The following is a 10,924-nucleotide window of genomic DNA, read 5'->3' as shown; positions in this document are numbered from 1 at the left end:
AAAAAACTATATATTTATTTGATATTTAAGCATAAAACTATGGAGCCCATTTCCGCCAGTAAAAAAAAAAAAAAAAACAACGAGAAAAAGTGAAATAAAAAAATGTTTATGAGATACATAATTATAGTATCTCGTAATTATTATGACTTAATATCTCATAATTATGACATAAGATTTTATTATTTTACTTTTTTGTTATTATTTTTTACTTTTATCGCTGTAACATGACAGTTTTGTTTTTTTTTACTGTAGGGAAGTGTTTATTTTTTTCTCTGTAGGAATGTGTTTATTTTTATTTTTTTTACTGTAGGGATGTTTATTTTTATTTTTTTACTGTAGGGATGTGTTTATTTATTTTTCTGTAGGAATGTGTTTATTTTGATTTTTTTTTTTACTGTAGGAATGTGTTTATTTTTATTTTTTAATTTGTTACACTTTTACGTTTGCCCTTAAATAAACTGACAAAGTGTACAGAGCTGTCAAACTCTTGGCCTCAAAAAATGGGCAAAATCTGACCTCCCAAAATGACATTATTAACATTCCAACTCTCCAAGCTGGATGGAGGTCTTAACCTTCTAAACTTTAAGTACGATTACTGGTCCTCCTAACTAAGATACATTTCTGTGTGTCCTGGTCAGTTTAGACGTGTGTCTGCTACCTTAGAAAGCTCCTGTTTTATCTATTTTTACATAATGTGTTGATCTGTTCGCACTTTTATCTATTGATGTTTGTGAACACTTTCTAAAATACAATGTGTATAAAGTCCAGAAGACAGATTCACTCCATGTGAGTTTCATCAGATTGTAACTAACTGTGATATTACTGCCTTTTCTTTTCCCAATAAATGAAGTAAAACCTTAAAGGCAAAACCGTTTTGACTCAAGACCATTGTTTTCTACCATCGGGGTGTGTTTAGCACAAGTTTTTAAACCAGAGAAGGCAAAAATACACTGAATATCTAAAATAAAATAATGACATAGTTGTTTACTCAACAAACAATGACAGCCTTGGGTTTTGGCTTTGTAGTAATTTTATTAAAACACACATTAACAAATATCAAAGGAATACCCCTAAATATTCCTTCATTACAAACATGGAATGTATATTTACACAATTTGAAATGATTCAAATCAATGTTACACTGTACATAATCAGCCGTTAAAACAGATCCTGGTTGTTTATTGTAGGGCATCCATCATTGTCTGGGCTTGTTTGAGTTCTGTAGGAAAACAAGATTTGAAATATCAGCACAACATGATAAAAATGACTTGTAATTATTGAGTAAAAATAACAAATAGGGCAGCGTTTCTCAAATGGGGGTACGCGATGGCACTATAGGGGGTACTTGAGAGAGAGAGAGAGAGAGAGAGAGAGAGAGAGAGAGAGAGAGAGAGAGAGAGAGAGAGAGAGAGAGAGAAAGAGAGAGAGAGAGAGAGAGAGAGAGGAAAATTATGAAAAAACTACAGAATTAAATCTATTCAGGAGCCACTAAATTAGTGTTTTTCAACTTTGGGATAATAATTTCATAATTTAAAAAGATTTTTGAATTTTTATTATTTCTTTATTATTATTATTATTATTATTATTATTATTATTATTAATAATAATAATAAAACAACACACAATCTTAAACAACTGTATTTCTATACCGTCACTATGTCAAATATAAATGTAGTTAAATTAAAAATAATTCTAAAAAAAATAAACTGTCTTTGGCGTCACCAGAAATTCTTGATATCAAAATGGGGTCATGATCCAAAAAAGGTTGGAAACCACTGAACTAAATACTGTTTCTTTACACTTATTTACACAATGAGATTCTTTAAAATGTGTGTTATCACTTGTTTGTTCCATTTTTATGATCTATAGTTGTTTATAAATAGTTTTCTAAGCAAAATTTTATAGTTGGACAAAGGGGGGACTTGGATTCAGAAATAAGAGAAAGGGGTACTCTCCCTCACACGCGCTCAAAGTCTACCAGTCATGACGTCAACACCTGAGAATATCCACTTTTATATAAACATGAAGTACATGTGACATAACTGACCAGTCAGCAGCACTCTGAACTTATCAGCAGAGACGGAGACCACCGTTGTCTCTGAGGACCTCGACTCCGCCCCCTGCGTCTGCAGCTTGAGCTGAACCACGGGTTGGTTGACCTGCTTCAGCTGACTGGAGCTCAGAGTGTAATCCACCCTCCAGGAAACCTCCTCCAGTCGTCCCACTGAGAGGCATTACAGAGCTGAATATAAGCCACGCCTTCAGTCACGTTACGTTGAATTTTGACAGAATATACTCACGTCTCAGGCTCGTCTCTCGTAGTTTGTCTTGCAACGCAGTGTGTTTGTCTTCGTAGGATTTGCACAGGCCTGTAGTGTGCTCTAGAGGATGGAGTAGTGCAAGCTTGATTTACAAACATGTGCAATTAACACACAAGTATTTCCAATTGTTGTGCCAAAAAGAGACATTTCAAAAAATTTAACTTTTAAAAAGGAATGTAAAGTTAGCAAAATATTAAGGTGAGGGACGTGTGGTTTGTTTAATAACCTAATCAAAGTCACATCTCATCATCCAGCTGACCAGTAAGTTATGTAAGGTTAAGTAGGTTATGGCTCTACAGAGTTAATGCCTGTACACTCAGAGCCTGTACTATGAAGCTAGATTTCCTCTCATCACGCTAACTTCCAGGATTTAATCGGTGTGTGCTGTATATATTGCAAATATATTGTTGTTGGTGAGGTTGGGGAGGAAACAAGGAGCTGTTTTACTAACCTTTAGGCAGACCGAGCTGCTGCAGCTCACTGGACAAAGACTCACTGTCTACGTCATGCTTTGCTGCACTGGAGAGGATGAAGGCGAGCACGGCAATGCTCGCTTTGATGTCTCCACTTTCTGTTCAATCAAAAACAAACAAACATCAAAGCAAAACAGCTCATGTGACGTAACAATGCGACAAAAGTCCTAAAATATCAGCAGATAAATATGGCTTTACACTCACACCAGTGCTTCTACCAGGGTTGGAGTCAATTATAACTGTAATTGCATAATTGATAATTAATCACAATTTTGGAGTAATTATGATTGTAATTGACATTTATTAAATAATCTTTTGCCGTTGTGGCTGTAATTGAGCTCAGGAAAAATACTTTGTAATTGTAATTACCATGGAAATTCTATAAAAAATGTCATTTACAATTTAATTAAATACAAAACAGTTCCATGGCTTACAAATGTGTAGTTACCTATTAAAATATGTTTAATTTATGTCTGTCAGTGGATCTTAAGACCCATACAGGTGGTAAGGGTTAGGATATAATAAAATTATATATAAATAGGGATGACACAATTTTACATTGTAACAATACTGTGAATATAACCGATGTTTTGTTAAAAGTTTATATCTATTGTTAAATTCCAATTCTTGTCCCTAGTTGGGTGTTTACATAATACATTATAATCAGTGTAAAGATGCTAAAATTACACCATGCACACACAAAAGCACATACAATATGAATAAAAGTTAGTCAAACTGTAATTGAACTTAAGTAATTGTAAGTGACTTTCAGGGGGAAAAAAATAATAACTGTAATTTATTTGTAATAGGAAAAAATGTTGGTCACCGTAATCGTAATTGAACATGGATAAAAAGACCTAATTGTAATTAAAAAAATGTAATTAACCCCAACCCTGGCTTCTACATCACTACACCACATACAGTCAAGATATTTAATAGTAATTCTGTCATGTCGTCGTAGGGTTAACAGCTCATATCTTAAAGCTTGCTCTGTAGCCGTAATAAGAACAGTTGGTTAAAAAATGAATTTATATTTCCTTAATTAATCCACAAGTCTGTTCATTACATCACTACAAATCTAGTTGATGGATTACTAGAGTCATTAAAGCAGGGGTGTCAAACACATTTCAGTTCAGGGGTCAAATACGGAGCAATTTGATTTCAAGTGGGCCAAGGATTTTAGGCGGGAAAACAAGCACTTTCAACATTAAAGAGTAACTAAACCCCAAACCAACTTTTTTCAGCTGAATACATATGTGTTTATGCTGTTGATTGATCCTAGTCCCACACATCACATTTTAGTAAAAGTATTTTAATTTTGCGTATTTAGCTGTAAAATGTCCGCGTCATACTGGCCACTAAGGATTGAACGCTGGCTATTACCACTGAATTTTGCCATTGGCTAAAAGGGATTCTTCCGGATTCCACTGCATCAACAATTTTCATGTTGGCCCCGCCCCTCCTATAAAAGTTGAAATGAAGAAGAGGGTGACAGATATCGAGATCTACACTTAAATTTACCTTATTTTGTGACAATTTCTTATTTATTTTGGGTGAAATCTGCGGAAAATTACATAAAAAAACTATGAGCTCTGAAAATTTTGTGGAGTTTCATTGAATTTGTGTATTTAGAAGGACTGAAATATTTACAAATGAATTATTTGGTCATTTACACAATTTTGTATTTTTACTTTCTCCTGTGAGCAACATTGGATGCTCAAAAGTGCCATATTTGCATTAAAGCAAAACACTGAATGTTACAAAACTACTTATGATCGCACTTCTTACCGAACTTGGCATCTGCGGTTAACTTTGAAACCTTTTCATACTAAAATAAAACAGAAAACAAAGAGTCAAGAAGACATTAGACATCAGATTAATTTTTAATAATTAGTGCAGCTCACTTACATCAATGCCTTCTCCAAGTAAATCCTTCATCACCTGAGCACAAAGCAGCTTCATCTTCACACTGGACTGATAAAGTAATGAGACAAAAGACATAGTTAGTGATTGGAAAACGGCGTAAGATAGATAACAATACTATGGGGTGCCGATTGTAAAGTTGCATATGCTAAAATAAACAGTAACTTTTTTGCAACATTTAGCAACAAACCATGTTTAAAAAAACGTATGTGAACTTTTAATGTTACTTCTGACCAAATTAACAGCAATATCTGTGAGATCTGTGATGTTTTTTCTCGTAAAAATATGTCAATGTTAAATCTAAATGTTATGTCTGAATCTAAACATTAACTCTAAATATAAATGTTCCAATTAAATATAAATGTTAAATCTAAATGCTCAATGTTAAATCTAAAAGTTAAATCTAATTGTTATATTTTAAATATAAATATAAATGTTAAATCTCCATGCTCAATGTTAAATGTCAAATCTAAATGTCACGGGTGAAACTTTAGCTAATATACAAATTCACAGTTCATAATTAACATTTAGATCGAGATTTAACATTAACATTTAGCATTTATATTTAACATTTACATTTAATATTTAGATTATTATTTACATTTAACATTTACATTTAGTGTTTAGATTTAGATTTAAATGTGACATTTAGATTTAACATTTAGATGCATCATTTAGATTTAGAGTTACCATTTAAATTTAAATGTAACATTTAGATTTCGATTTAACATTAACATATTTTTACGAGAACAAAAAAAATATCACAAATAATGCTATAAATCTAGTGAAAAGTAACATTAAAATTGTATGTATGCATGTACAGCTTTACAATCTGTGCCCCATACATTACAGGTGTTGTGTTGGATGTTAATACACACAATCTTTGCTAATGTGCTGATTTCAGCGAGGACCCAGTCAGGACAGTCCAAGTCTCCACAGAAGCGAAACCTCTAATAAAAACAAAACAAAACATGGCATTGTTTAAGTTATTGTGCTTCAATGTAGAGGAAAAGAGAACATAGTTTAGTTGACGTCAAATTAACACGTCGGTGTTAGGGTTAGACTAGTGTCCATTTTAAATGGTGACCATCTTCCTATTGCGCTGCTTGTTTAGTGTTCGTAACTAAAGCGGAGAAACATTTTCATAAAAACGTGTTTTTATATTTGCCATTTAAGCCTATAAGAAAAAAAAAAAAAAACAATTAATGTTAACTATTTATACCAATACTACACGAACGACGTTTTGATGGTGTTAGTGTCTGACTGTATCCGGATGCTGCTGCTTTATGAAGCACAAAAACACAAATTCAGTGTAAATAAATAAAATAAATGCCGATGCAATGTATTTACTAATACACTAATGGGCAGCATTGATATTTAAAATGCTTGAAACAACGGCCAGCAGCACAATCGGAAGTCGACCACCACCCGTTAAACTAGTCACCATTCAACTCAATACACCTCTACAGGCTGCAAACTTGCCTTAGCTTAACGGAGCAGGCAATACACAGTACTACAGTGATATTAATCCAACCACTAATGTAAACTAATTATGAAATACCAGTGCGCGTGTACAAGAAGATTATTAAGGAGAAACGCTTAAAAAAAGAAGAAGAAGAATATGTATGTTTACCATGGCTGTTGGAAGAAAAAGGATCCAGGAAGTATCCGCTTCTCAGCTAACATCCGATTGGATACTGAAAAGCTGGGGGCGGGGTGTCTATGACTTGTCATGTGACTAGATTTCTGAGGGTTCTTTTATTTATTTAGCTTCTGTGTAAATACGGTCTCAGCTGATTTTTAATGGAGGTAGATTTGTGTCTTTATTATTCAATAAAAAAAAACTATATTTTTGAATAAAAACAGTTTACTTCAATCAAAAATAAATATCTTCAATCAAAGAAAAAAAGTGTTCAAATACAAAAAAATAAATAAAAAGTTTGAGACCCAAAAAAATGTGATTGAAATCATTTTTTTTGTATTTGTGGCCATATATTATGGGTAGTACAGTTGTGTCTTTATTATTCAATAAAACAAAAAAAAAACAAAAAAACAAAATTCAAATAAAAGAATGAAAGAAAAAAAGTGTTGAAATGCAAAATAAATAAATATTTGAGACCCATATAACTGCATTTGAACATTTTTTTTCTTTTAATTGAAATAATTTTTTTTTTTTTTGAATTAAACGTTTATTGATTGAAAAGGAGGTTTTTTTTTAATTGAAGTTATTTTGTATTATTACTATTAAAAATATTTTCTTTATTGAATAATAAAGACACTACGTAGCCCCAGACATGACATTGTAAAGAAAAAAATCATTTGTGGCCACGAATTACAAACTTGTGGCCACAAATTATAGGATTTCTTGATTTTTTTTCTTTGTCATGTCATGTCTGGAGCTCTGTAGTGTTTTTATTATTCAAAAAATGAAATATTTTTAATATTATTTATTTATTTCTCATAAATATTGTCAATCAAAGCAAAAAAGTGTTTTTGTGCATTATTGGGACATGACCTCCAGATGAAGCAGCGTGTTGGCACAATCTACACATGTCAAGGTCATTTATCGTGACTTTAGTAACAGGATTATTTGTGGATTCCTTTGTTTTCTTCCCAAGTAACTGTATCTGTGTGTTGAATGTTTCCCACACTGAGACACAGCTGCTGTCTGAAAGCATTGTTCAGGTCCTTATCTAAAGCTTTTCAAGGTTGACCAAGTTTAGAAAATCTGCATCGCTAAAGCCCAGCGCACTCATGATCTGAAGGTCAGAAGGGGGCGATTTACTACTTTAAAAGCTCCAAAAACGTGAACATGGATTTAACACCATTTAAAATATCTTAAATTTAAATGATTGACGTCATTGTGATGTTATTCCTTTTTTTGTAGTGAAATTGTTCACAAAAATCTGAGTTGTTTTCTACATTGTCAAACAGTTTCCTTTCCAACCTCGTCTCAGCTTATTCGACATCTTGAGATCTTAACACCTGATTCACAAACAAGATAACATGATTAATGAAATCTACTTAGGCTACATTGCACTGAGCTGCCTGGTCGTGATGTACACCTAACAAGATCCCCGTAACAGGTTATGACGTAACAGGTCTGCAACACTTAGGATTATTCATAAACTCAAACATCAAAATTATTTCCTTTGTCCATCTTTTTAATGTGATAAATAAGAGAATAATCAATAGTATAATGTGAAGATATGTACTGTATGTCCCTTCAATCAGGAATAAACCAAGATACAATAATTTCATCAGAAGTGGTTGAAAAAAGGGTGTATATGTATTATGAAATTATATATATATATATATATATATATATATATATATATATATATATATATATATATATATATATTATGACTTCTAGCAGATCCTGTGGTACAAGATCACACCCAAAAATGTGACTTTGTTCACTCTCTCTATGTTAACATTGTCTATATTTACTTTTACATCTAAATTACATACATAAATTTACTTTTATTTAGGTTTAATTATAATTTATTAAGATCAAACCACTTTTTAAGTTTACACATCTCCATAGTGACCATCCTCAAGAGCTGCTGCAAGTCCACATCAGTGCAAAGCATAATGGTATCATCTGCAAATAACACGTATTTTAGTTTTTCAGTTATTTTACAATTATCATTGATATACATTATGAAGATTTTCGGCCCCAAAACTGACCCCTGTGGTATCCCACATTTAATATTCAAACAACATGATTTGTTCTGCGATATCTGTGCAAACTGTTTTCTGTTGCATAAATTACTGTTTTTTTATCCAGTCCAAAACAATACCCTTGAAACCATACTTTTCCATTTTTCTTATAAGTATACGGTGGTCAACTGTATCAAATGCTTTCCAAAGATCTAAGAAGACTATATTCATTTTTATCAATACTATCGGTTATTTCTTCAATTAAGGGGCGATATTATAGGGCGACCGTGGCTCAGGTGGTAGAGGATCGTCTTCTGAGCGAGAGGTTGGGGGTTTGATCCCAGTACCTGACTATGTGTCGAAGTGTCCTTGGGCAAGACACTGAACCCTAAGTTGCTCCCAGTGGTCGACTAGCGCTTTGCATGGCAGTCCTGTCCCACTGGTGTGTGAATGTGAGAGTGATTGGGTGAATGATCTGATATGTGAAGCGCTTTGGGACTGCTTCAGTGTGGTGATAAAGCGCTATATAAATCAAGTCAATTTTTTTACCATTTAAACTTTTCAGGCCGTGACCCCCAAAATAATGGTAACAGAGACTGGGGACCCCCACTCTACCTGAAGGTGGTTGAACACAGACATGAATTTTAAAAACCACAGAAATTGGTGAAAAGTAGTAAATTAGAGTGGCCAAAAACGGACAGAAAAAGTGGTAAGTGTCAATCTTGGAACAATTAGTTCAAACTGGCAAATAATCAGAATCAGAATCAGAATTCCTTTATGAATCCCATGACGAAATTGTTTTCGTTACAGCCACTTAAGACAAATCACAAATAAAAGAATAAAACATTTAACAAAGACGAAAGAAAGAATAAACATTAAATAAGTGTATAAGTAAAAGACTGTTAAAATGAATGGGCATGACAAATCATAAATTTGGTTAAATTGTCAAAAAATAAGCATGAAATATGGAGAAAAGAGGTAATAAAGGGTCAACGTATGTGATATTCTGTGGAAAAGTGGTGGAAAGGGTTTATAAGTGCTGAAAATGTCTTGAAAGTGTAAACAATGTGCAGAAAAAGCATTGAAATTTGATAAAGAAGTGGCTAACAAAAAAAATGTAGCAAAAATGCATTAAAAGGAGCAAAAATGTTGTATGAAAAAGTGATAAAATAGGTTAAAATAAGGAAAGTTTGGTGTAGTTGAAGAAAAACGGTAAAAATAAGCAAAAACGGGCTTAAATTGTTCAGAAAATATTTGTAGTTTCTTGAAAAGGCCAAGCTTCATTGTTTGAACGGTAATATATAATATAATGGTAATGATAATATCCGGATCAGTCCAGCTTGAGCTGAGATCAAAACACACATAAAGTCCTATTGAATGTGAGCATCTGCTATTCAAGCTGTACAAACAAACAAACACATGAGTGAAAGAGCATTTTCCAGCAGACTGCTGTGGTTATGGCGTTCTCTGTTGTTTGAGCAAAGCATAAAACCCATTTGTTCCATGTTTTAAATATAGCTCATCTAAAAGCTCAATTACTTTCCTTCCTCAAAGTTCATTATCCAGCTTATCAATACAAAAATAAATAAATAATAAAGCTTTACATCTCTGTGTCTGCACCACAGTGGCTGTTCATCATAAATGAGCAACATTTCTTTAAATAACAATTTGCTATATCATTTGCTTTTAGATTTGCCAAAAGGCATTTAGATTGTAAAGATATTGTTTCATCACTTTAGTACAACAGCTTTTTGATTTTACAGTGCAGTTGGTTGATGACTCACTGTACTGTACTTGTATTTATCTGTATTATATTTGTATATTTGAATTATTTTTTAATTTTTTTTTTTTCCTAGAGGTGTACACTTGTATCTAATCCCTATTTAATCAACAGTCTTATATTTAATTATATACATGTTTTTTTTTAATTTTCTTAAATTCTATGTTTTTGTATTTGTTCTTTTCATTCAATATTCTATAAGAACTGTAAAACTGTTCTTGCTTTTTTTCTCAGAATGCAGGAACTTTCCTATTATTGATCTCTGTCAGCTGTTGGCTCCAATGTGTAATAAATAAATCATCCTATCAACCTCAATGTGCTGTTGAATCTTTCCTTGTTCACCTTCCTTCCTTACTCACAATGTACTGACTCACTCTACACCAGACTGTTTTTTAGATGGTCAGTCTCTAAGGTCATAACTGGTCATAAATGTATCATCAGTTCAGTGGAAGCTGAAACTGTTTTATTTCTCATCCACTGAAAACAGTGGCTGTTGATCTTTGCATAAGGTCTTACGGAGGGACTCCATAAGGACTTCCCTAAAGTTTGTCCAAAATGCAGCTTTGCAGAAGGAGGAAGCAGACAACAACGACAACAACAACGACAACAACAACAACAACAACAACAACAACAACAACAACTAAGGGAGAACATGCAAACTGCACATAACCAACATGTGCAGCATTGCGAAACCACTACAAAACAGAGAACGAATTGCATCACCGTCAATGATGATGTAAATTGTAACAAAGGCCTGTGAA

The 10,924-nt window shown here is 32.9% G+C and overlaps 1 protein-coding gene across 2 annotated transcripts in view; it reads right to left on the bottom strand.

Moving 5' to 3' along the window:
* Nucleotides 1–1,012: 1,012 nt before the first annotated feature.
* commd4 (COMM domain containing 4) overlaps nucleotides 1,013–10,924 on the bottom strand; it is an 11,823-nt gene continuing 1,911 nt past the window's right edge. Inside the window, exons 1-8 of one of the 2 annotated variants that reach the window (XM_028451166.1) lie at nucleotides 6,351–6,426; nucleotides 5,596–5,667; nucleotides 4,703–4,768; nucleotides 4,583–4,622; nucleotides 2,773–2,892; nucleotides 2,301–2,381; nucleotides 2,048–2,224; nucleotides 1,013–1,219 (exon numbers count right to left, since the gene is read on the bottom strand). In XM_028451166.1, the coding sequence (XP_028306967.1) occupies nucleotides 1,179–1,219; nucleotides 2,048–2,224; nucleotides 2,301–2,381; nucleotides 2,773–2,892; nucleotides 4,583–4,622; nucleotides 4,703–4,768; nucleotides 5,596–5,667; nucleotides 6,351–6,353 (600 nt within the window). In that variant the 5' untranslated portion in view covers nucleotides 6,354–6,426 and the 3' untranslated portion in view covers nucleotides 1,013–1,178. Of the gene's footprint in view, nucleotides 1,220–2,047; nucleotides 2,225–2,300; nucleotides 2,382–2,772; nucleotides 2,893–4,582; nucleotides 4,623–4,702; nucleotides 4,769–5,595; nucleotides 5,668–6,350; nucleotides 6,427–10,924 lie in introns of those variants that run through there. The other variant, XM_028451167.1, reaches the window with a different exon arrangement.

Source organism: Gouania willdenowi, chromosome 6 (assembly GCF_900634775.1).
Source record: "Gouania willdenowi chromosome 6, fGouWil2.1, whole genome shotgun sequence".
Classification (NCBI taxonomy): domain Eukaryota; kingdom Metazoa; phylum Chordata; class Actinopteri; order Blenniiformes; family Gobiesocidae; genus Gouania; species Gouania willdenowi.
This window is presented reverse-complemented; position numbering and strand designations above follow the sequence as displayed.